General features: G+C 35.8%; 2 protein-coding genes across 3 annotated transcripts in view; one reads left to right on the top strand and one right to left on the bottom strand.

The window, feature by feature from the left end:
- Positions 1-27,493, bottom strand: part of LOC129730575 (uncharacterized) — a 74,393-nt gene that overhangs the window by 14,945 nt on the left and 31,955 nt on the right. The window contains exon 1 of one of the 2 annotated variants that reach the window (XM_055690017.1): positions 2,465-2,642. The exons of the other annotated variant lie outside the window; for it this stretch is intronic. Within the exon in view, the coding sequence (XP_055545992.1) occupies positions 2,465-2,522 (58 nt within the window). The 5' untranslated portion in view covers positions 2,523-2,642. Of the gene's footprint in view, positions 1-2,464; positions 2,643-27,493 lie in introns of those variants that run through there. 2 annotated transcript variants of the gene reach the window in all.
- LOC129730574 (T-box transcription factor TBX10) overlaps positions 6,223-27,493 on the top strand; it is a 115,681-nt gene continuing 94,410 nt past the window's right edge. Inside the window, exons 1-2 of the mRNA XM_055690016.1 lie at positions 6,223-6,338; positions 7,201-7,394. Of these exons, the coding sequence (XP_055545991.1) occupies positions 7,322-7,394 (73 nt within the window). The 5' untranslated portion in view covers positions 6,223-6,338; positions 7,201-7,321. The remainder of the gene's footprint in view (positions 6,339-7,200; positions 7,395-27,493) is intronic.

Below are 27,493 nucleotides of genomic sequence, written 5' to 3'. Positions count from 1 at the left end.
ATTGTCAATGTCAGCAGTTTGCACGAAGGAGGAGAAAAATCAAATCCAACAGGTAGTGATTTAATTCCAATAGAATACCGCAGGGCAAAAGTTCGCATTCACTTTTTTGAAACATGCAAGCTAAACAATCTGGCAATTCGATCAATTGAATGCATCCCAACATCATTTAATCACAAAAAAACTTTTAGCGCTTTTTGGCAGATATCAACACGGATTTTAGAATTAAATAAAATTTCCTTAGAAAATAGTCCTAGCATAAAGCAGTTATAGCATACAACTGACAGAAAGATTTAAATTCATTGTTCTTCACTAGAATTAGAGAATTTTAAAATTAAACTCATTAAAGCCAAATCCAACTGTTGACGATCAGCTAAAAATAAAACCAATACCACAACTTACATGCAAAACAGATGGTTCTGCGGAAACAGTTGAGTTTGACCTTGAACGACTGCACATTTTGTAATTGCTCCTCCGTGATGGATCTGAGCAAGTGAAGTTGCACAAAGAGCCACCGTAAGATGGCTAATATGAAATTAATTTACCATCTCCAAAGTACAACAACTCAGTAGTTTCCACTTTGTACAAGATCGATAACGGCACCGGCTACATCCTCACGGTCGGTTGGGAAAGGAAGAACGGAAGTGTTACAATCACTATTGCCAGAGACCGAGTTTACCTATGCATCCCCCTCAACTGTTACGGAAAGGAAGGGAACTTTTGCCACCTTGGGATGTGACGGACTTTCTATACATTTACCCATCTCTTTACACGTCAATATACATGCTCTACTGCTACTTCTTTATTAAGTCTCGTTTGGTGTGAGGAAAGGGTCAAGTAGGGAGATGGGATGGTAACCTTGAGGCTACCCGGGCAGGAGAGCATAACCAAATAATAACTCATCAATAACATATTTAGCTATGTGGACTTATCGTGTTATTCGAAAGATATTCACGTTTTAAACATGCATTTGAAAATACCATAAAATTTTGATATCATATCTCACTATGCCTTCAATAAGATAATTGAGTTGATTCTAAAATATCTCATCAAAAGCAAGTTTTTAAGTGAAAATTGTTCGTTATTGATTATATATAATATATTCAGTTATGCATTCAGTGTTCAATAAGTTGAAAATATCTGAATCGGTCATCTTAGTGATTTTTAATGCAAACTATTGGTTTGTTATTGAAATATCAAGTTATTCATATAGTCTCGGAGGAACAATATTTTGGTATTATTTTTTGTTATTTTACCAACTATGTAAACCATATTAAGATCAAAATGAGATGTATTTCCAATATCTGGTTGTGATATTATAACGATATTTTCTCCTGCTCGGGTACGAGCTCCCCAACATGTGTCAGGGGAAACAGTAATGTGCGAAACTTTGCCCCACATTACTCTACACTACTCAGGTCAAACATTTTCCTGGAAACTGTCTCATCGAAAATTAGACACATTTCTTCACTGTAATTTTAATTCGCACCACTACCAAGAAAAAAAAAAACTAATTAGACATCAATATCTAATCACCCGATGCTGTATACATCGTTGTGTTTGTAATTTCCGCAGAAAAAGATTGGTTCTTAGCGATAATTCCATGAAGTATCCTTACGTAAGAATAACTGCAAGCAACTTGATGAATCATAACCGAACGCTATCGTTATCAATGCATTAAGTTGAATAACGCCAATAAAATATTTATTAATTCTTCTAAAATCGTACTGCAGGAAATATCGCACGATACTGACCAGTCACATAACCTCTCAGGTGTATTTTGTAAAACCCTCTCTCTCCACGCTGAGTGAGTACCAGCCGTACGTTCCAAGTGTGTTGAACATATCCAAAAACGAATTTTCAATTTTCCTCATCAATGCCACCGTGCGTCAATGGTGCATTAGGACAGTCGAAACATATTCCACAAAATAGTTTTCGCTCTAATTCACAAGTTCAACCATGTTGTCAATGAAGCTAAGAAGAAAAAGTTGTTTCAGAGTGAAGGTCAATCATAGGAAATATTTCGCCGCGATAATTGATGCGCTTTGTTGTTTAAGCTTAGTCGGAATCGCAGGGAAAACAATAAAGTAGGTAATAGTGGCTTTTCAGTTCATACGCTTTTGAATTTGGAAATAAATATTCCATGTTTGTTTGTATTAGGTAGCTACTTACAATGCACGAAAAATTCATCGGTTTATTATGAATAAAAGCATTGTTCTTTATGGTTATCAGCAAATTATCGATCATTATAAATAAGGTATGAAGTAATCACGAGGATCAGAATTTTAGCATTTCGTTGGATTGTTACTTCGCTTGGAGACAACGCCCTAAGTACTAGCGAGTTACAGAAAATTTATCACCGCGTGCTCGCGTCACTCTAAACAGTTTTTGAAGCGGTGTTAAAATTTTATCAGAATAGAACAAAAAAAAAAACAATCAATCGAATAGAATAAGAACTATTATTTACTTGCACTGACTGTTGAAGCGAGCCCAACCACGGCGAGAATGACCAGAGAACGTTGCATTGCACTGCACTTTCGAAATACTTCTGCTTAATATGACTCGAACTATTCGCCACCGGATGTGTCCCTACAAGTACGTTTGTAGTCGCGAAGTTTCATTCAACTGAAGCGAACGACAGCTAGAGCAGCACACCGAAGCATAAATTTTATTTTTGGCCCATTTATCTTATCTTAGCAAATGGTTAAGCCGGGCAGAGATAAACAAACCGAATCGGATTCGTTGAGACGGGGTTCGTCGATCAAGCGCGTGGAAACTACAAGGTAATGTAGAATACTACTTACCAATGAAACAATACAAAATAGAAGCAAATTGTTCTTTCACACCTGCCAAATTGGGAATGCGCTGCGATGCGGCTACAATTGGTTTGTTTACCATGAAATATGAGCAGACCGCATTTCGCTCACACGCACCCATATTTGATATTTTTCATCGGAACGAACGAACGGTATTGACTTGGGCTAGAAATGTTTGTTTTCTTGCAAACACATGCAAAGGCAACCCTTTGGGTATTCGCTCAGCGGACACCGTCGTAATATGTGCAGTGACGGTTGGATGTTTATATCCAGTGACGGAACCGGAACAGAATTTATTTTTTTAAGTTATTTTTTTAATAATTGAAAATAACACTTATCGAATTATTAAAGAAACTTGTTTAAATAAGCTTACAAAGTTATCAGAAACAAAGTAACTGAAGCTTTGCACAAATACTTTCAATCTACAGTGTTGTCTTCTAAAACCTATTTCGATGGTTGTTCACCTATGTGCCAGTGCCTTATCCAACTGTTATCAGTTGTACACAGTAATTCCTATGAAGCATTTGGACAGAATGATTCATCGATATGTTTGGAGATAGCAACTTCGGAAATTAATTAGAAACTTATGAGTAACGAGAAATTTCAACACCATCGTACCGTAATTACTGATAGATGAATTTAAATCCAGATGCCCATAATGCGGCTAATAAGAACGGATTTCTTTCTCGGGAAAGCTATTGGACATATTAATAGTAAATTTTGAAAAATAAGAAACTATTCTTCAGAATATCGTCTTAGTCTAATTTTAAAATTAACGTGATAATTGTTAATGGCTGCAAACCACCACGCGTTCACTTTATCTGAAGACTTATAAAACACTTTACTAGGTCCCTAAGTGGTTTACAAGAGTGCGACAGCAAAATTTTCATCTTGCAAGCTTCGAAAGTACAACGTTTGTCGTATGACCGTTTCGCCCTTATTGTAAAGAAATAAACATAACCTAATCTTGTATGTATGATCTATCAAAATTTTCAACTTGTCCAGATTGTCTTATGTTGTGAACTTTCATACTGTGCACACACACTGAACAGGAAAAATAACCACAAAAATTAGATATGCATGCAGCGCCGTCTGCTGACGGTTAGACATTATAATGATTTTTACTCAGTTGATAGGCGTCGTACACAAATTACGTAACGCTAAAATGAAAGTCTAGATTTCAGACCCTTCTTCCCCCCATGTCATAATAAGTAACATACAATATGACACCTCTACCTTTTTTTCTGTCTTTCTGGTGTTTTGCCTTCTTGCTTTTTTGTGTTTTTGCTTTTTTTCTAATTTTTCTGCCATTTTTCCTTTTCACCTATATACTTGCATTTCTGCTTTTTGTACTCTTGTCATTTTTGTTTTTTTTTTTGGTCTTTTTCCTTTTTTTTTGGTCTTTTTCCTTTATTTAATTCTCCCTGTATTGCTTTTGAGCCGTTTTGTATTTTAACCATTTTGCTTTTTTATATTCTTGTCTTTACTTTACAAAGCAAAGCAAAGTCTGCTACATTCTGATTCGGATCTCGACCTTCTGTATATTATACACAGACTTCGCAGCCAACACAATACACAATAGGACAATTGCGGGCCTAGCGCTATGATCCAACCGATATTAACAGTCTCTTCCGAGCCGGGACTCGAACCTACGACGACTGCCAGGCCAGCATCGTGCCTCAAGATCAACTAAAAGCGTTCTTACTTTACACCGTGTTCAATAATGCGGAATCACATTTAATTTCTGAGTGTTTTTATTGAAAGTACTTTCCATGGTGACCAGCTACTGCAGATATTTTCGGATATACCTCAGTCAGCTTCACCAACTTTAAAAGCTTTTCCTGACAACAAAGTCCATTGGGTTAAGATTTGGGGAGCTTGGTCGCCACAACGTCTTGCAGAAATACATAGTAGTCGTCTCTGAAGAGGTTTCGAAGACCCAGGGCAACAATTTTCTCTTAAACTTCCAAATTATAATAAACAGTATTACCTTTGACGTATTTGTCGACGGAAACTATTAAAAACTTAACCCCTAAGCCTGAGTTGCACTCTGGAATCGAGGAACACGGTCTACGGTCTTCCAAAGAGGATGTCTCCTTGTACCTTTTGATGATTTCATAACCGAAATCTCGCTTAACCCAGCAATATGTGTTATAAACAAAATACGGTTCATAAACAAAATCTCGTTTAACCCATCCTCAACATGTGAAAAAAGTGGAGTTAGAACTCACCTAGCACTCCTTCTCCGGCATGAGCACTGTGTTAGGGCGGGGCATATTTTCTTTGGGGTTTAATAAGCAGCATAAAAACATGGGTAAATTTCATTAGAGTCTAGAGTTGACGCAGAAAGCCTGAAGGTAAAGTTTGAAAAGAAAGCAGTTTTAAACAAATTATTCATCTATATAAGTAGATACGCAATTTTTTACTCTTTAGAACGTAAATTTGGTCCGTTTTGCGTTGATCCTCACCGTTTTTTAGATATTCGCAATTTCAGTTCACCCTTTTTTTGTAAGATTTGGACCACTTCGACCATTTGGTCTTTTGTGGTTTATTGAAAAATCTATCTCCTTCTCGTTCTCTCCAATATCTATTGCCTTATTGCACACCTTTTGAAATTCTTTTTATTCACATACCAGAGTTCAGGGGTGTGAACTGAAGTAACGAATACCTATCCTAACAACGGTTTAACGCAAAACGGATAAAATTTTCGCCCTAAATGATCACAATACCACTTATTTACTTATAGCGAATTTCTTTGATCCACCAGCTCACCTCGTTTTGACCTGGAAGCGCACTAACTGCTGTCAAAACCCTTCTCTATTCGCTCGGTCTTGACCACGACCACGTGGTTTTTTAATTCTAAGAATAAAGCTTTTGTATTTTTGTCAATCAATAAGTTTGCTGACATTTTACGTAGATCAGACACCTACCAATCGATTTCTGAGACTTTTTACTCGATATAAGATATAATTTCACTACCACTTTTAGATATTAGCGCATTACCATTAATTCCCAGACATACTTGATATTTTTTCGCTTTGTGAAAAATACTAAAACCACACCAAAACCGGTTTCGTAGAATCACCGTTTTGAGTTCAGTTTTTGTCCGATTTAAGATTTGTTTTTTTTAAAAGATGGGTAAGAAAAAATGCTACTATGTGGACAAACTCTCAGAATATTGATATTTGGTCTTAAATCAAAATGGTCGGTGTTAAATCAGACCGGACCAAGTCGCAAAAATGAAAAAACGAGTTAGTGATAGCATTGGACCAAGATTTACTTACTCTACATTACACATCAGTCAGATTTCGTTTCTCCCAGAAACAACAGCAATAACGGTATAATTCTGGATGACTAAAGAAAAGTGATCATAGTAATCCGTCAGAATGGACCAAGTGTTCGCGTTTAAGCGATTGCAAATCGTTCACGTGTTGATGCAAGCAAGAAAATTGGAAAAACTTCCAAGTGATTTTACAAATTTCTCTGTATCAGAGGACTCTTCCTTTTATCAATCATCGGAATCTGGTAGGTTTAACATTTTGCCGTCTCTTAAATGTGTTTTTTGGTGTTTTATTGTTATCACTTAACTGACCAGATAACATGCCTCATAGTGTGCAGACAGAGTGGACCATGTGTCAAATACAAAAACGTGGTTATTGCGGGAATTTCGGCATTGCTGTAAAGTCAGCATAAGTTGACTTTAAAGCTACCATGCAACTTATCGAAAAGCCCCAGAACCCGTTAACATAATAAGTATACTTTACCAGTAAATGAAAAAAAAGTACATGGTCCGTTCTGACTGAACACTTAACCCTTAAATGCGCACGACGTTAAAAAATCATCTAAAAACATAAAATCTTTGTTTATCAGGTTTACTGCTCTAAAACTAACCAATATGCATAAAAAAATTGGAAGATTTACTTTTTAATGTGCAAATATTACGATGTTGTTTTTAAACAACACTGTGACTTTATCGCAAAATAAAGTCGAAAAAATTACTTTTGTTAACAGTAACTTTAAAATTGACCTTTTTTTAGTATAATTACTGATAATTTAGACATTTTCACTAACCACTAACCTTATTATAAAATTTGTTTTCAAAGACAGTCAGCACCAGTCGGGAATCTCGCCATGTTTTTTTTCGTTTCCCAGATTTTGACAGCAAAAATAAAAACAAAACATTCAAATACAGTACTTCCAGCTGTTAAGTTTTCTTCGTTAGAGTCTAGAGAACTGTTCTAATGAATTATATTTCTAAAAAATACTAAAATGCGTATATTTCAAACCGTTTTTAGTAGTGTTGTTTTTTTAACAACATTGCGCATTTAAGGGTTAACTAAGAAATGTCAAACTTTAGTGTTGATGATGAAAAATTCCACAATTTCAGAAACAAGTTCAGACCACTACCAGAACCACTATAGTTCTGACTTCGAAGTTGAAAATTTTACCACGGAAATTTGTCCTGAGGAGGTTGAAAAATGGGGAAACAGAATGTTTGTTACTGATCAATGCAAACTAATCACGAAAAAGACAATAAAGCTGAAAGTAATGCTACCGATTGTCCGGATAGGTCTGATGACCGTAAGTAAAGTGGTATAGTTTATATTTTTTTGCTTTTAAATTTGGTATTGATGAAATTCTACAGAACCGGAAATTGGGCTAGCCGTTGAAGATTCTGTTGGCATCACCTGACATTTAAACTTTGATTTAAGTTTAACAATTACACATGAAAATTTGTACGATGAATCTATTCAGTACGGTTAGAGAACAGATTGATCTTTGATATGCAATATAGTTCGTGTCAATTTTACATATAGATAATGAGTAATAAGAGTCTGAAGTTCATTTTTTGAGGTAAACATTGATTTCTCTTTGCAAGGATAGGGTTAATTTTGGTGTCACAGAAGCTAATAATACAATTCCAAAACTTTGGACTGTTCGACGATGAATTGACTAAAATTATTTTTTCAATTGTTCAGTCATAATGGACCAAGTCAATATAGATTCTTCTTTGGTTCAGTCAGAGTGAACCAAGTTCATCTAGCCAGTTTTAAAATTGTCTTTGTTGAACTCATAACGTTCGTTTTTTTTTTCAATTGTCACATCACATGATACAGTTAAAGAGTAACTTTAACTTGCGTAGTGATATCGAAAACTTCGAAATTCACAGAACAACAAACTCCAAATTCGTTTTTCTCGAAATGATCAAAATATCACTTGGTCCGGTCTGACTTAACACCGACCAAATGGCGTCGAAAAAACATCGAAAATTTCCGATTTCTCAAAAATTCGAAATGGCGCCATTGTTGCCCCTTATGTTGAATTATGTTCAAACTCGGGGAAATTTGGTTTTGCATCAAAATCTATATAGAAATCAATGCAAAAAAATTGTTGCGCTGTGTAATTTATAAGTGTTACGGAACGTTTGCAATTTGTCAGCAATTAACCAATCCACAATAGTCCAGAAACCAAATTTAGGGGGAAAATTGCGTCTAGAGCTCTATAGCAACATTTTAGAGAAAAACTTTCTTCTACAAAGTTGTTACATATGATAAAGCGCTTATTGAATAATTACCAAAAATTAGGGTGACCAACATTTTTGATGCAATCAAGTATCTAACTTTTTTATCGTTGTAGATAGAAGAAAAATTTGTTCTACAATGTTATAGTTCCATTAATTTTAAGTAACTTTGTAAAAGAATGTTTTTCTCTATCTTTGAAAACAACCGATTTATATTGAAAAAACACATTTTGCGCTCTAACTTTTTTATTTCAAGATTCATCTCAAAACTGTCTTTGAACGACTTTTAGAACTTTTTAAGAGAAACAATTCGCAATGCTGACATCGTAAATATCTCAATTTTACTCAAAGTAATTAATATTTTTCATCAAAAAATATGCGTTTTTCATTTATATGTCATTCTTTTGCGCAGTTTTAGTTCCCTACAACTCATTCTCAGACAGTTTTTCTATACAACCAACGGTTTCTGGGCTACAATGCTTCGAATAAAACCTATGCCAAAAGGCATACGCCCTTTTAGAATGTAACTCATGGGTGTTAAAAATCTCTCCTTCTGTGAAAAATGCTCAGTTTGCTAAGCCAAATACGTGTGAGAAGTTTCATTCAAATCAAAAATGGTCGATTAAATTTTCGCGTATTTCCAGGCGATTTGAAATGATTTTGCTCATATAAAAACAGCCAGATTTATTTTCTGGTATTTTTTCTCATAACGAGGAACAATTACTTTTAATTTGATCCATAAAGATTGAAAATCGATCAACTCAAAAAAATTCATAACTGTTGAACCAGTCTTTTTGGTCAAATTAAAGGTAATTACGTCTAGTTATAACAAAAAATACCAAAGAATAAATCTGGGTGCATTTATATGCATAATGTATAAAATTATTGAAATGTTCGTCTTGTTTTTAAATTGAATTTACTCAAATTTAAAAAATAACATATTTTTAAAAATTCCTCCATTTATAGTCAAGTATGCCCTTCAAAATGAGACAAAAAGAAATTTTTTATGTTTGCCCCAAAAAGAATGACACCCAAATGAAAAACGCATATTTTTCGATGAAAAATATCAATAACTTTGAGTAAAATTGAGATATTTACGATGTCAGCATTGCGAATTGTTTCTCTTCAAAAGCTCTAAAAGTCGTTCAAAGACAGTTTTGAGATGAGTCTTGAAATGAAAAAGTTAGAGCGCAAAATGTGTTTTTTCAATATAAATCGGTTGTTTTCAAAGATAGAGAAAAACTTTCTTTTACAAAGTTACTTAAAATTAATGGAACTATAACATTGTAGAACAAATTTTTCTTCTATCTATAACGATAAAAAAGTTAGATACTTGATTGCATCGAAAATGTTGGTCACTCTAATTTTTGATAGTTTTCCAATAAGCGCTTTATCATATGTAACAACTTTGTAGAAGAAAGTTTTTCTCTAAAATGTTGCTATAGAGCTCTAGACCCAAATTTCCCCCAAATTTATCAAATTTATCAGAACGAAGAAAAAAATATTTTTTCGGTTTTAGGCTTTGTCCAATGTCTAATGCCTCCAAAGATTGATAATTCTATTTTGCAATGTGTCAAGAATTGTGACATTATTCCTGAAAGCATATTTTAATACTCAATGACTGGCAAAAAAACAAAGCCTTAAGCAGGTATTAGACGAAGCAAATATTTGCTATTTTTTAATACAGATTTTATTTTGTGCAAATAAAAATCGTACCAAAAATAGCAAATATTTGTGTTGTCTAATACCTGCTTTAGTCTTGAAAACAATAGATGGGATCTGGACGATAAAAGTAGGATATAGCAAACACTTTCAGGAACCTTTCGTTTGATATGTGTTCTTGAGTTCCTTTCTGCCCAAAAGACCACGAAAGACCACAGGGTGGTATGAGGGTGGGGTATAAAAAAAGATCAAAATATGACCACGTGGTTTAGGAACGGCCCCTTATTGAACTCAAAGAAAGTCTTTTTGCTTGGGAAAACGGGTCCCGCGAACATTTTTAAAAATAGGTTTCAACCTAGCGCTACGTGGATCCATTTTTTGCACCACATTTCCTTCTTCTGCTTGGTGCTGTGCTTTTGCCGCTCCCAGAAAAAAATAATTCAGTAGCTGCTTACACCACAGCCGAGCGAAACAAGAGTGGCGAATCACTCTTAAGAGAATATATAAAAGTGCACCACAGTGCGAACTTCTGAGATAATATAACAGAGACAATTAGAAGAATGTGATTTATTGGATTTATTTATTTCAGTTTCGAAATATGCAAATTGAATTCTACATATCTACTTTCCCAGCTTCCCTCATTTGAACTGTGCTCAAGAGACTCACTGCAAAAGCACTGCAGTGAGCTTCGTTGTGTAGTTATTTTGCGTTATGTCCTTCCGTGCGAGGAAACTCACCTTAGTTTATTATCTCTCAGGAGATATTTCAGTCTCAACCGCGATATTTTTTTGCAAGTTTAGATACAGACGTTTCACTGCTCTCTTTAATCACGTGTGTCGATTTGCTCGCCAGTGTGAGAGCAGTTTTTTCCACATGAAAAGATATTCTCTCACACGTTGATGATTCTCTGGGGAGAAATGACTAGCCTGCCCCACAAGATCACAGTTGTTTCAATATTGTACAAGGGTGGTCACCAATCAAAAACCGCTTTACTACAACTTCCCGAAATTGCTACATCGCGCAACAAAAACAAAACACAACTGACAGACAACCAACATGCGCATTTGTGAGTGCATACATAGGGTAAAAGCTCTCACTAATACTTTCATATACGAACATGTATTCGAATATATTAAATACAATGTAATTTAAATTTTAGTTTTAAATTTTCGATATTTACTGTTTACTGTTTACTGTTCATGGAATCTTGTGACTCACTTAAAATTAATATTTCACTTGTAACCGTCACACAAGCACGGGTATAAAATGTATAGCGTATCATTTATTTTAATAGTGTAGTGATACTGCTAATAATATTAAGTGCGGAGTACAGGAAACACCTGGGCAATATCATATACTGCACTTAGAAACCTGGGATATTGTGCAGGTTCTTAGCATTGTAATTCGTCTTAAACTAAAGATAAATAGCGGAATAACTTTTTTAACTTTCTGAACCTGCTGTGGACAGCGGCTGATTACTACAGTTGTTACTAAAGAAACTGAAGATAGGCACATTCTAGTACCTGAATAATTTCGAAAACGTTGTTCAAAAACATCGCATCGCGATTACCGACTGCGGGTAATTCCGCGCAGCACATTTTTTTGCGCACTCGTCTTTAAAACCATTTTTCAACAGTAAATTTCACTAAAACACGACTAATTTGTGTGCTTTACAATGAGAATAGCATAGCCTGCTATGATAGTACAGAAATTAGGTATGTTTTAGTAAAATTTACTGTTGAAAAACAGTTTTGCCTTCCTCCTAGAAAGGTATAGCAATCACTTGCAAAACCGAAAGTATAAAAGTGCTCCAAAGGGCCAAATGGCATATATCACTCGACTCAGCTCGACGAGCTGAGCATTTTCTGTATGTATGTGTGTGTGTTTATGTGCAGATTTTTATTCTCACTCACTTTTCTCAGATATGGCTGGACCGATTTTCATGAAATTAATTGCAAATGAAAGGTCTTGTTGTCCCATAAAATCCTATTAAATTTTATTGTAATCGGATTTTTAGCTCAGAGGTTATGTATCAAAATGTAAAAATCATGAAACATCACAATCTCAAAAACTACACAACTGATTTGAACAAAATTGGTTTCAAATGAACGGGCTACCTGAAATACCCTCAAATTTTGAGTTTTATGAAGATTGACCACAAGTTCAAAAGTTATGAAAAGAAACGTGTTCTCAAGACTGTTTTATCTCACTCATGTTTCTCAAAGATGGCTGGACCGATTTTCATAAAATCAGTGTTAAGTGGAAGGTCTAGTTGCCCCATAAGACCCTATTGATTTGCACGACGAATCGGCAATAGGATATGATCAAAGTCAAATAACAAATCGTTTGAAATGATTGGTTTCATCGAAATGACAATATCCTCGGCTTTTGGCTTCTGTGCATCGCCTTAATTCTGAATATATTCATATTGGGTGGTATTCGGTCATTTTCAGCAGATTTGGCATCAATATGACACCGGAAATACCCATTTTGGGAGGTATTTAGTTCGCGAGATGTGCAGAAATTTGTACAGAAACATGTGCTTCCAGAAGAGACAGGGGCGTCGAACCATTATTAGGGTTTGCAATATTCCCGGGAATCGATTTCCCGGGAAACGGGAATGAGAAATCGCATTTCCCGGGAATTCCCGGGAGCCGGGAACTGACAAATTCTTTAACAAAATGATATTTTAATGGAGTTCATCTGTAAAAGGTAACAAAAAATTGTTTAAAATTTCATTCTCCATCCGCATGAAAAACAAAAAAAAAACAAATGAAATACAAAACATTTTCAAGTTAACATAAAAAATTCGTGATCGATTTTTGTAGCATATATTTGCAGAAGAGGAGAATTAAGGGTATTCATGTCGTCAAACAATCGCTTCAGATCCGCTGACAATTTTCCGTTAAGCTCAAAAATTTTATTTCCTTCTGTAAAACTTTGCTCAAGTCTGCTGAATCACCGCTAGTGTTTGAATTCTAGGATACTTTCAAATCACCGATTACAGCTTTTGCTACACTTAATTAAAAACTGGTGTCCAGTTCTTTCAGTTTGTTGAAGAGAAAACTGAGTGTTAAAGCCTAAACACAATGGGTACGTTGCGGCTGCGTTTACGGCAATTTGACAGTTAGCCCATACATTTTCTGTCAAATTAACGTCAACGCAACGCAAATGTATCCATTGTGTTTGGGCCTTTAGGCAGACATTGGACGCGTAAAATATTTGCTATATTCGATACGGACTTTTTGGGCAAAATGTTTTGTCTTTCTCCTAGAAAGGTATATATAGCAATCACTGAAAAAACCTAAGACTGTTTGAACTTACCCACTTTTCTCAGAGATGGATGGACCGATTTTCATGAAATAAGTTGCAAAAGAAAGGTATAGTTGCCTGATAAGACTCAATTGAATTTTAATATAATCGGACTGTAACTTTGTCTATTATGTATCAAAATGTAAAAGTTATGAAACTCCATTATCTTAGAAAATACACAACCGATTTGAACAAAATAGGTATCAAATGAACGAACTCGTTTTGCCAAAAAAGCTGGACTGATTTCAACAATCTTAGTTTTAAATTAAAGGTTTAGTTGCTATATTGATACCCATTTCATTTAATAACAACACTGGTTGACAAAATTGAAAAATAAATGATGCTTTAAAGCTCGCAATAGTTGCTCTAGATAGAAAAAAATCACAGGAATGGTTAAAAAGCTATAATTTGTCATTTTTTCTCAGTTTGACCTTCGGGCCATACTTGTGTTGATTAGTGTAATCGGACTTTTAGTTTAACCATTATGTGTTAAATTGTAAAAATATTAAAAGTCTATTCTCTCAAAGATAACACAACTTATTTAAAGAAAACAAGTGTCAAACGAACAGGTTGTTCCTCAAACTTACGAAGAAACAAAACCCAAAGTCTGTTTAAAACTAGCTGCTTCGATCAAAGTTCGAAATTATAAGTCATTATGATAGAAAGACTATTTATTTTATACAAATATTACGTCAAATTTCAAATATTATGCTCTATTTATTCCTTCAAATACAACATCAATATTCCAAAATCCAAAAAGCCTCTATACCTTTATTGGATTGTATTTGGCAATTGAAGGATGTTTTCCAAAAACCGGAAGTCGCAAGTTCGGATTTCAAAATGAAGTATGGAGCTGATTCCTGGCCTCTGAGCATCATCCCGGGTACTGAAAAACTCACATTGCGTAATGTTTGTCCCTTTTTTAGACTGGTTTCAAGAAACCGGAAGCTACTGTCTAGAAATTTAAAATGGCGTCTGAAGATGATTTCAGGCCTCCGGATATCATACCGCTTCCCCAAATAGTTTTGGATGATATTTGTCACTTTGGGCTGCTGATCGGAAACTGTCGCCATCTTCGCCATCGAAATATCCAGATTAGGCAGTTCGGCAATTTTATAATTTTATGTGGTCATCTGGATTTGAAATGGGGTTTGACGTCGGATTCTGGCCACTGGGTATAATCCAGGTTTCAAGAGCCCATATTGAATTGGTATTTGGTCATTCATTTGCGTTAAAGAATTTCATTTTCACTTATAAGATCGTTCAAATGTATGTATTTGAAACAACATTCATTTCTAGAGAAACATTTCAAAAGGTCCTATCTGCTTTGATCGATTTTTTTATCGATCACTTTCATTAAATCACCACAACTTATTGAACACCTTTTATGGCACGTTATTTGCACAAGTTGATAGCGGAGGGATCACTCTAGCCTTCTGAACGAAAACCACGCTTGGAAGAATTACTAAAGCTGAATCATTACCAAAATGAAAAGAAGATTCGGAAAAACGGAGAAAGCAGATAGGACCTTTTGAAATGTTTATCTAGAATTATTCATTATTTGAACTCTACTGACTAAAATTGACATAAACAATCTAAATATTTATACGCGGTATCAAATCGATTATACCACGATCAAAAACAAAATTGCATCATATATTTGAAAAAATTTAATGGTATTTGCATGTATATGTATTAATGTATGTTCATATGTGTGTGAATGTTAGATTTTGAATGTTGGGTATAGTTGTGCTGTTGGCTAACAGAAATTTGTTGTTTAGAATGAATAATAAATCCAGCAGAAATTATCAAGGTGTATTTTTTAAGTGTTGGTGTAAATCTATTTCAACAAATAATAAGTTCCAATGAGAAAGACTGGGTCTCACCGCTAGGTGGATTAATTCAGGTTTTTACACTACAGTTAATATTTACTGTTTACTTGAGCGGTAGTAAACCTATTCGCTTTTTCTTTCATTTAAATATATTTGCTATACCATTGTGATTTTTTTAAATAAACTGCGTCTCAAATCTAGTTTTCATTAACAGAACAACATTTTAAACCCTTTTGGAGTTTATATCATTATTGATTAGAACGTAAGATTCCGAGGTACAATTTTGGTTAATTAACTACGTTATTACGTTATTTCGCGTTCGGTTGTTTTCTGTGACCGAGACAAACCGGAAGGAAACGATAGAATATTAAATAATCAGTTCAATACGACTCAAAATAAGTCAGTCTTAGAGCATTTGAAAGCTTACTAATTAACATGCAAAGATGATTTTTACGTTGAAATACTATACTGACGTTGAGTTTCATTAAATGATTTATTTCAGGTCGCACCAGTTTGACGTATTTAATTTTATTGCAATATTGCATAAGAAACTATAGTGAATCATACAAAATTTTTCGCGGAACTCGGGAATCCCGGGATCCCGAGAACCAATATATCTGTTAAGAGCTATTTCCCGGGAAATCGTTCCCGGGATTGCAAACCCTAACCATTATGGACATATCTGTTACCTCTAAAAACATTCTCATACCAAATTTGGTTGTATTTTCTTGATTGGCTCTTGAGCTGTGCGAAAATTGTGTTTCATTTGAATGGGACCCCTCCCTCATAGAATAGGAGGGGTGTCAAACCATTATGCACAAATTTGTTACCTCTAAAAATATTCACCTGCCAAATTTGGTTCCATTCAGTTGGTTAGTTCTCAGAATGTGCAGAAATCATTTGTATGGCACTCCTCCCTTCCAAAAAAGGAGGGGTGTCAAAACATTATGGACATATTTTTTACCACTAAAAACATTTACCTGCCAAATTTGGTTCCATTTAGTTGATTAGTTCTCGAGATGTGCAGAAATTTGTGTTTCATTTGTATGGGACCCCTCACTTCCAGAAAAAGGTGGGGTCTCAAACTATCAGTGGTGGGCACCGCTAACCGAAAATTTAGCGACGCTAATCGCTAAGTCGCTAACCGGAAAATTTAGCTCGATAATCGCTAAACGCTAAACGCTAAACCCACATTAGCGGAACTTTCGCTAATCGCTAATCGCTAACTTTTTAATATGTAAATAGTCTTATCACTATATTTATTGCTCATGTTTTGTAAGATTTGGACCACTTTGATCTGTTTTGGTTAAACAAACGAAAACAATTACTTTTTAAAGCTATTTACAGTAAGAGGTTCACGAAACGGTATTCATATTTGATTTTGTAAAAACAAGAATAACAAAAGTTATTTAGCTTGTATTGAAAATAGATACTCTTAGGAATGTTTTCATGAAAATTCAATTATTATCTGAATCGAAAAAGTAGAACCAAAGTTCTCATATTTTCAAGCGCATTGCAAGTTACCAAAGTTCTTGGTGTGCCAAAAATTCAATCTAGACCCGATCAGAAGAGCATAACAAGAAAATTACAAAATTCTATCAACACGAGATACAAATAACATAATTTGATACGATTTTGTATTTTCCCATATGCTTTTGATATCAAAATATAATCTGAATGAGTTTTAAAAACAAATCCTGAAACAAAGTTGTTTTGAGACAAATCTCACATTTTTTTTCGTCTCTATCAAAACCTGTAGTTTATAACAATGGTTGTTATTATACTGTTCCATATGCTATCTCATTTTGTTAGAAAGCTGATACGTTAGTAACAAAACTTGATATGGGTTTGATATTAGTAGAATATTTACTGTTATAATTTCTGTTATTTTAACACCTAACGGGATCTAATTTGAAACACAACCTGAAAGGTTTTTTGTATAACAAACTAACAGCTTCTGTTACATTTTTGTTTTGTCTTTCTGATCGGGGACCTTGTGCTTGTTCTACAAAATGCTCCTGTGGCTTGTACGATAACTGGAACTCCATTCTAGGGTAAAAAAACTGACAAAAGTAACTTTCGCAGTAAAGTATGTTCATCTTTCGAAGCAATTTACGTACGCCATCAGCAATCCACAGTTTTTCTATATATTTCTATTGTCGCTTCTCCACAAAATTTAGCGAATTAGCGATTAGCGTTTCGAAGGCCAAAATTTTAGCGACGCTAACAGTTTCGCTAACCAGCTCAAAAATTAGCGAAATCGCTAAATCGCTAACTGAATTTTAGCGTCGCTAATTAGCGAATTAGCGAATTAGCGGAATGGTGCCCACCACTGCAAACTATCATAGGAACCTTTATCGGCACCAAAAACCCCTACATACAAATTTTCACGTCAATCGGTTAGGTAGTTTTCGAGCCTATATGAATCAGACAGACAGACCGGACTGCATTTTTATATGTATAGATTACAACATCAATTTTTTAGAACCTTAAATGCATCTTCAGCGGTGGTCTATTTTTGAAACAACTTTATACTAGATTTACACCAGCGAAACCTGAATAGAACCAGCTAATATAGACCAACTTTTCGTTCTCCGCACCGGTGTTGTATATCTTGTTGTTTTAAACCGCTGACATCTGTCACACTGTCAACAATTCAATACCCCATGCTATCAGTTAATGAGACTCGTTATAATAAAAAACACTCAATATTTAACAAACGGAAATTCAATAATTTTGACGCACATTAAACGATTACTTTGGCAAGACACTTTATATCCACAAGACTTTATGGATTTGACGGTTTGACCCGAGCGTCAATGACATTTCTCAGGATGGATTGGTATGATCTAAAATTTCTGCTCCGAAACCCTACTTGATTTCGGAGGATAGCGAAAAATATTTGATCGCGTGGATGTTCATCTTCCGTTTTCGTTTTATCAATCTTTTAAAATCTTGCAGTTCTTCAAACTTGGTTTGGGTTTTGAAGATATTGGGCAGTGGTGGGCACCGCTAACCGAAAATTTAGCGACGCTAATCGCTAAGCCGCTAACCGGAAATTTTAGCTCGATAATCGCTAAACGCTAAACGCTAAACCCACATTAGCGGAACTTTCGCTAATCGATAATCGCTAACTTTTCAATATGTAAACAGTCATATCGCTATATTTATTGCTCGTGTTTTGTAAGATTTGGACCACTTTGATCTTTTTTGGTAAAACAAACGAAAACAATTACTTTTTAAAGCTATTTACAATAAGAGGTTAACGAAACGGTATTCATACTTGATTTTGTAAAAACAAGAATATCAAAAGTTATTTAGCTTGCATTAAAAAAAGATACTCTTTGGAATGTTTTCATGAAAATTCAATTATTATCTGAATCGAAAAAGTAGAACCAAAGTTGTCTAAATTTCAAGCGCATTGCAATTTACCAAAGTTCTTGGTGTGCCGAAAATTTAATCTAGACCTTGTGCTTGTTCTTCAAAATGCTCATGGGGCTTGTACGATAACTGGAACTCCATTCTAGGGTAAAAATACTGACAAAAGTAAGGTTTCGCAGTAAAGTATGTTCATCTTTCGAAGCAATTTACGATTAGGGGAGCTCCGTAGCCGCAAGGTTTCAGAGTCCGCTTTGGTAAGCGGGTGGTCGTGGGTTCGAATCTTAGTAGAATCAGGCCATTTGGTTGTCAAAGGACTTTAAGCATGGGTTTTTTCTCAGGCTCCCCACCACGTACCCTTCCTCCAATCTGGATTCCACAGTACCCCTGTTGACTCTCCTCCTAATAAAAATAAGTCCCTATTATAATAAAACTGGTGTGAGTAACATATGAAAGTTCTCTCCAGGGAATTGTAACTAGGCGATATTGTTAGGATGGACAGAGGCTCGGTATAGTAGAGCAGTAAGCTTGAAACGGAAACCAGCTCAAAAATTAGCGAAATCGCTAAACCGCTAACTGAATTTTAGCGTCGCTAATTAGCGATTAGCGAATTAGCGAAATGGTACCCATCACTGATATTGGGTGGCATTGCGCAGCTCGATTCGAACGATTTTCGCTATTTTTGAGTAGGTCACACACTGCCAGTTATGCTTCAAGCTTAAAAGGAGCAGTCATTGTCATTTGTCCTGCGGCTCATCTAACCCGCAAAGTCGAAAAATACGAAAAACGAAACATAGCGATCATTTAGTTTTGTTCGAGTTGCTCGAAACGAAATGCACAATTTCACCCCAGTATTTTGAACGTTTTCAGTTCAGTGTCTTCAAGGACCATTTTTCTGGCCTCTTAAATTCTCCTCTAGTCACAATACAATTAAGGCGACAGTTATGGTCTTTCAGAATTCCCCCTTTTGCTGGTCGGTTTCCTTGATGCCAAAAACGACAAACCTGTTCATATTCTGCTTCAGAAAAGCCACGAAAATGAATTGTGAGTTGTCATAAAAAATCTTTGTTTTGTTTATTCCCCAACACTCGCAAAACGCTTACATGGAAATAGCCAAAAATGAGGTGTTCAATTGAAATATGACATTTTACCTACCTATTGGCAGCGTACAAAGGGTTTTAGAACGATCTATTTCTTGTTCCAAAAAGTGACAAAAATAGACCAAAACGTATACCAGTTTCAAATTTTTTCAATTTAGATCTGGTATAAAACAAAATTTACACCACCGGTGCTGCAGTGAATTTGAGTTTGTTCCAAAAAAATAGAACAAAACAACGATTTGGACCACCGCTGAAGATGCCCTAAGAGTGAATATACATTTATTGGATTGAGGCGTTCATGTAAATCTATTTTTACAAATAATAAGTTTGAATGAGAAAGGCTGGGTCTGACCGCTAGGTGGATTAATTTAGGTTTTTTTAAATGAGTTTGCGGAAAAATGTGCTGCGCGGAATTACCCGCAGTCACGGTATCTCTCTTGCAACGGACGACGTTTTCATTTTCCTTATCCAGTCGTCCCAGCTTTACTATAACCAAAGGGCTTTCACATCGTCAATACTGATTTTGGTCGATCAACAACAGATTGGAAAGCGTGATTATACACATTGACTACATTTATGTAACACACACAAACGTGATCGTCTTGTGCGAATGAAACTTTCAGCCAGTTTACCGAAAAGACCGACAATGATGCAATGATGCTTTACGGCTGACACAAAACGACGAAGTCGTAAATTACGGCACAGTTGCTTCGTTGTTGCTTTCTTTTTGCCTCTAATTAGTTTACACAGCGTTCTTTCTCATGCTCCCTAAGGCTTTCAGAATACAATCAATAAAATCATTTCAAACAAATCAACCAGGTTTGTTTTGGAACACTCCGAACAGTAATCAGAACAATTAACGAATAAATGTTGTTTTCCAAAGCATATAACGTAAATTAAAGATATGTTTATGCAACTTTGTGTACGTAAATCGAAAGCAAATTGAAATTGTCTAATTGTATACTGCACTGTATAACGCTCACTAATCATCACAAGTGACTTCATTAACATAATTTATCCGTTCCGACTTTATCAAACTCTATCTATCTATCGCACCTTAGCAGAGTAGTTCAGTTTTCAAGTGTGATATAGACTACGGGTTCACACGTCTAGTAAAATACCTTTTCATTTGCGCCCAATCGATAGCACATTGTATTAATATTTCTACCAACACCTCATTTACCTGTAGCAATTTTGAAGTTCACAGTTTACGGAACAAATTACCGTTTGTGTTATTCATCGGCACTTGCCTATAACAATATGCGGCAGAGGCTTATGTAAAAACACGCATCTAGCTGAATTCCATCTCCGAACAGATTCCCTGCACCGGAAAACCTTAGTGATGATTTAATCCAAGTTTAACAACAACCGCGATCAACCGGTAAAGATCGCGTGGCAGATGATGAAAAACGATCGCATCTAGTTGGAGGGGTGGCTTTGTTATTGTTGTTTTGCTCCCACGCTTGACCAGCTGTGGAGTATTGACAGTTAGACCACGCGAAGCCTTGCTGCGTGGAGGGTCGAGGAAAGCGCGGTCGATTATTCAGATGAGACAAATTCATCTTTTCAAACAGGTAATCTTTAAATTTTTTTTTTAACCATTAGTGATATAAGCTTTGTGTATCTACAACTTGGCATTGGTGAAAATCTAACAAGGGGAAGCACTTTTTTGCTCTGAGCCATTGTAAAACATTGTTAGGTTGAATTGACTAGAAGGGGTGTTTTGTCAGAATCTTATATATAAAATAAAGTTACATATATGTGCGACCGCCCATAACTTTACAACGGAGCGTCTGATTTGAGCTGGCTTTGTTTTGTTGTGTTCGTCTTTGTCCAAGGCAAATTGTTACGGCGAGAGAACTCGGAAAATTCAAAGGAAAATGGTAAAATTCGCGAAAATAAAATTTCCATACAACGAAGAAATGAGATCGCAGAAGGCGCAATGAACATAAATAATATGACAGCAATTTAAAACAGGTGATTCTCGACAGTTATTTTGAAATCATCCTTGAAAGCTACCACCGAAAATTTAATACAAATAGAAGTACGCTCGACTGTTGGTTACCGTCACGGTAATCGGTTGAACTACATCTAAAAGCATAAAAATGTAGCTTTGTCTGTCTGTCTGATCCATATAGGCTTGAAAACTGCTAAACCGATTGGCATGTAGATGTCTTTGAGTGTAACAAATATGTCCATATTGGTTCGACACCCCTCCCTCTTCTGGAAGAGAGGGGTTCCATACAAATGAAACACAAATTTCTGCACATCTCGAGAACAAACCAAGTAAATGCAACCAAATTTGGCAGGTGAATATTTTTAGGGATAACAAATATGCTCATAATGGTTTGAAACCCCTCCCTATTCTGTAAGGGAGGGGTCCCATTCAAATAAAACACAAATTTCACACAGCTCGAGAACCAATCAAGCAAATACAACCAAATTTGGTATGTGAATGTTTTTAGATGTAATAAATATGTCCATAATGATTCGACACCTCTCCCTCTTCTGGAAGGAAGGGGTTCCATACATATTGAACACAAATTTCTGCACATCTCGAGAACTAACCAAGTGAATGGAAGCAAATTTGGCAGGTGAATATTTTTAGGGGTAACAAATATGTCCATAATAGGTTGACACTCCTCCGTCTTCTGGAAGGGTGGGGTTTACTACAAATGAAACTCTAATCGAGTAAATGGAACCAAATTTAGCATGTGGAGGTTTTTGTGGGCAAAAAATATTTCAATGGTGGTTCAACATCCCTCCCACTACTGGATGGGAGGGCTCTTATACAAATTAAACATAAATTTCAATGGTGGTTTGATACTCCTCCGTACTCTGGAAGGGGAGGCAGGTCTCCCATACAAATTAAACAGATATTTCAACCAGGTTTCCCGGAAAACAGCCTACAACGATCGGGTCGATGCACAGGAGCCAAAACTCGACTCCGAGTGCCATTTTTTAATTTAAGATGATGAACTCTACTTTGAAACTTCCGACTATGAAACTTCCGGTTTCTAATATGGGTATTTCCGGAATCGCAATGGTGCTCTGAAGCCACAAGTCGACCTCAGACAACATTTTGAATTGTAAGATGGTAAGTTCCGGTTCTGGAAAACAGCCGAAAATGGTCGATTTCCATCCAATATGAGTACCTCCGGAACCTGAATGATGCACAGAAACTAGAAATCGATCAAATACACCATTTTGAATTTTAAGATGGCGATTTCCGGTTTCTGGAAAACAGCCGAAAATGACCAAATACCACCCACTATGGGTGTTTCTTAAACCAGAATGACGCCCAGGGGCCAGAATTTGTCTCCAAATGCCATTTTGATATCCAATATAGCGACTTCTGGATTCGAAAAAACTGCCGAAAAACACCGAATATTGCTTAATACAAATATTTCCGTAATCGAGATGATGCATAGAAGCCAAGCATTGACCCTGGACACTATTTAGAATTCAAAGATGATCACTTTTACTTTCTGGAAAACAACAAATTTACTGAACACCACGCAATATGGGTATTTGCGGAATCAGATTGATGCCAGAAAAACAGCTGAAAATGATCGAATACCATTCAATATGAATATTTTCAGAAAAGAGCTGATGTACATAAGCCAAAAGTCGAGGATGTTGTCATTCCGATAAAACCAATCATTTCAAACGATTTGTCTTTTGACTTTGATCATATCCTATGGCCGATTCGTCGTGCATTTTTTAGACTATAAACAAATCGCAAGGAATCAATGAATTTGGAATGTTTAAAATTATTAAATTGAACACAAAAATGGGCGAGACGAAGTTTGCCGGGTCAGCTAGTTTAAAATAAACCGCTGAGAGCAAAATTGGTACATGAGCCATTGAGTAAATTTTTCAAAGAGTTTTTTTATTTTTGTTATTGGCGCAATCTAATGGCTATTGAATTTTTTTTTGCTTTCTTCCTTGTACCTACAACTGACACAACGTTATTACTGCTATTGAATTTACATTGACTTTTCACTAACGCAGTATTGTTATAAGCATGGTACAGAGTTCCGTACAGATAGTACAAATCTGTGGTGCAATAGCAATGTATTTTCAATTACTAAGTCTCAACTTAATCTGAACTTATATTTTGAGGTATTACTTTCTAGTGCCAAAGCCTGCCTTCAGACGGGCTTCAGTAAAATCATTATAAATATTCATTACCATTTTTTAGGTATTTCTCGTAAATTAATATTGATTTTACTGAGGCCCGTCTAAAGGCGAACTTGAGCACTAGAGAGTTAAGTTGCTTAAGACTGAATTCGCTGTATAAGAAGAAGGAAACAGAGCCACCTTCACCTTGCCATTCAACTAAGGCTATAATAAATAAATAAATGAAAGCTTCCTTGTAGGAAGAACTTGCGAATTAATAAACTATTTTTCACACCCACTCAGCTACCGGTAATTCCCATTCTACCATAACTAACAGCTAACAATGACATTTGAAAATGCATCCGTTGCCTGTATCGATCATACGGTACACTTAGGAGGAGTGATATTTTTATTTATCCTTTATACGAGCACGCACTACTGTTCACTAGCTGTGACGATTTCCTTCAGTAGAGCAGCCGTCATTGGTCCATCGTACATCATCTGCGTGCAGTGCATGAACTGCTGTTGCTGGCTGCATGTATACAGTAAACGTGATCACATCTGTGCTGCACACACATCATTCACAGCACGAGAAAAAGAGATATCTATTGTCGCACAACCGTTCCGTTTTATGGGTTTGTCAGCCCGGAACTCCACCCTCTATGCTCTGTGCATGCAAACAAGACGATAATCGGTCTAATTAAAGGGATTTAAATTTAGTACGAAATCTTTTCATCTGAGATCGTGACCGATCGCAGACGACTTAATGCTCGTTAGAATTGCACAGCAATTATAACTATTTTTTTTTTGTTAGGTTATATAAATTTCAAAAGCATCATACGATAAACCACGGGTGGTTCAAATAACTATGAGAACTGTTTCCCAACTGGCCGAAATCTACAGTCATATGTCATGGTAATTAGACGTGAATACCTAAAAGTTACCATCATTATTAAGTCATTTGTGGCTATTCCGTAGCTTTATTGTGTAATTGCTTCTTGGAGGTCAGGCACAACTTGAAGCATTTCAATTGCGCACTGTAAAGTTTGCTGATGTCTTACAACAGTACAAATTAAATTTCGTTTATCTCCTGAAAAAAGTAGTGTATGATGTAAATTCAATTTGCATGCACCAGTTGTAGTGTTTATGTAAGCCCGTTACGTTACGGTCCAGACTTTCGATGTCCACAATGTTCAGTGGCCGGTAATTCATGATTACGAAACACCATGCAGTCGTAAATTTTAATATTTGGTATCTAACCGTACACCCAAATTTTATAACTACGTACGTAGTAAACAAAATCTACCTAGGTTCAAACACATCAAAACCCTCATAATGCAGTATAAAAAACAACGTAGGCTCGAATAAATGGTTCAGAATCATTACACTGGTCGACAAAATAAAAAATAGTGCATTCCAAAAGCTCGAACCGGAAAAAATGAAAGATTATAGCTATTCAGCCATTCCTATGAATTATGGTGCCCCTAGCCATTACTTAAATGGGTCATCCTACGTGAGAGTTCGCAAAGTTATTTCTCGCCGGATTTGTCGCTTCAACGTTATGTTTACGAGAAAACTCATTTAAGTCTCTGAGAAAAAGTTAGTGGGTAGGGACACCAAAATTCACAGAAATGATTGAATCGCTACAATCTTTCTTCTTTCCGGTTTGAGCTTTTGGAGTGCACCTGTGTTGACCAGTGTAATAAAAAAATCACTCTGGTGTTCAACATTGATAAATATCATTTGTGAATAACTTCCTATTTTTATGCTACCTTTTGATTTTATTTCGTTACATAAAAAATTGGAATGTTCGATTTTTCTTTCTCTCTTGTACGAACCTACTTTGTAACAAAACGTAACACTGTGACACCCGCTGCAAATTTTACATAATGCTCAGAATCACTTCAAGTTATCGACTGCGGAACATTATCTGCTATGCCAAAATAAAAAGTATGTTTAGCTAGCTCGTCAATAAACCTATATCCAGCATGAAGCAGTGAGAAAAATTGTTTAGAATTATAATGCTATCCAACTATGTCGAGATCTTTGCAATTCAAGCCTTGCATCTTGCAAGGAAGGTAATGATCGTAATCTAAGACGCTTGGAGGAATCGTTTTACCTAGTGTCAGCACCATTGACGTAGCCAAGGGGAGCTTTTAGGGTTAACCATCCCCGTCAGAGCCTTTTTTTTTTTATTCCCCGTTTATTAACGGACCGGCGCCAACGGCTTTACTTCCTCATGCGATGGAAGGCGTGATCCCAGAGATTTTTCGCCTCAGAAAATCTACCGGTGTCGGCTAGGATTGAATCTAGACCAGTTGGGTTGGTTGTGAGTGGATCACGCCACCTCACAACCATCGACACCTATGTCGGCGGTGGGATTCGAACCCAGGCGTCGAGCGTGGTTGGCGGAGACGTTACCAACCACACTAGGCCCCCGCTCCCGGTCAGAGCCTTTGATTTTCATTAATTTTAATATTAGAGTTCTGCAGTACCGCTTATTAGGATGTCAATGGAATGTATGGGAAAAATTTGACCTTCGAATTCTGTTTAGCGATAGGGATCAAACGTTTTGTCGCAGACATACATCCAAGCTGAGTCTCCATGTAAAATTTCAGCTCAAATAATCATGATGTGGAGCCTCATATTTTTACTGAGATTGTTGAAAAAATAAAAAATAAAGTTTTTAAAAAATATCGACTTTCTGGGAGTTTTTCAGCTTCTAAATTCTCATAAAGCTTTTTAAAGGTTGTGTACATGTCTAACGTGTAAAATATTTGATGTCGTACGCACGCAACCTCTTTTAGAGTAATTTACTTACACTTTTATATAAAACTAGCTTACTCGGCAGACTTTGTCCCACCTATTTTTTTTTTATTTAATGTTGAACATTCACGATTCCACATGTTTTCATTTCAAATATTCGAGGCTTTAGTTTAGTTACTGCAAAGAAACAGTTTCTTTTGCTCGAACAAAAATAAAACAGTTTTTAAGTTCACAATAAAAGAAACAGTTTTAAAATTATTCAGTTGGAAGACGACCTTTTTCGAAAATAAATAAACAGGAGGACTTTCCAATATATATTACAGGACATGTGAAAAGCATGGGAATTCTAAATTGATTCCTAACACTTCCGAAGATTGACTTTGGATTTTTTAATAGTCATTTCAAATCCAAACATAACGTTTAAACTCAAAAGTCAAATTGTTTTCGGAATGAGAACATCCTCACCTTTGAATTTGTCTTCAAGTATCATCGATTGTACTACATTGGTTTCAAAACAATTTACGACCAATCTTGTCCAATTACATGAGTTTGTTTGGTTCAGGTTTCTGAGCGTGAGAATGACATTTTCAACTTTTAACCGTCAGTTATGTGCGCTGCTGTAAATAAGGGAATTGCTGGATGATCTAGAAGAGTTAAGGAACTCTTTTGGATAGTTGATTACTGCTTCTGAATTATTTATACATTAATTATTTATTATTGCCTCATTCATACAATCTACTGATTTATCAGGAATTTCTTCCGGCATTATGAAATTCAAATCGTCGTCATGTTGTTTTTCGCTGCCAAAATTTCACATTTACGTGACCGTGGTATACATGGTTCTGAACGATATTCGGAAAGGCATTTGTAATGAGTTCCTGAGTCATCAAACGATTGAAGTTTTGCTGAGTAAAATAGATAAAAACCGCATCTGGCACGTTTCCGTTGAGTTGAATGGAGTTTACCTTGTCTTAAAACAAAAAAAAA

The sequence above is a fragment of the Wyeomyia smithii genome, chromosome 3 (assembly GCF_029784165.1).
Source record: "Wyeomyia smithii strain HCP4-BCI-WySm-NY-G18 chromosome 3, ASM2978416v1, whole genome shotgun sequence".
Taxonomy (NCBI): domain Eukaryota; kingdom Metazoa; phylum Arthropoda; class Insecta; order Diptera; family Culicidae; genus Wyeomyia; species Wyeomyia smithii.
This window is presented reverse-complemented; position numbering and strand designations above follow the sequence as displayed.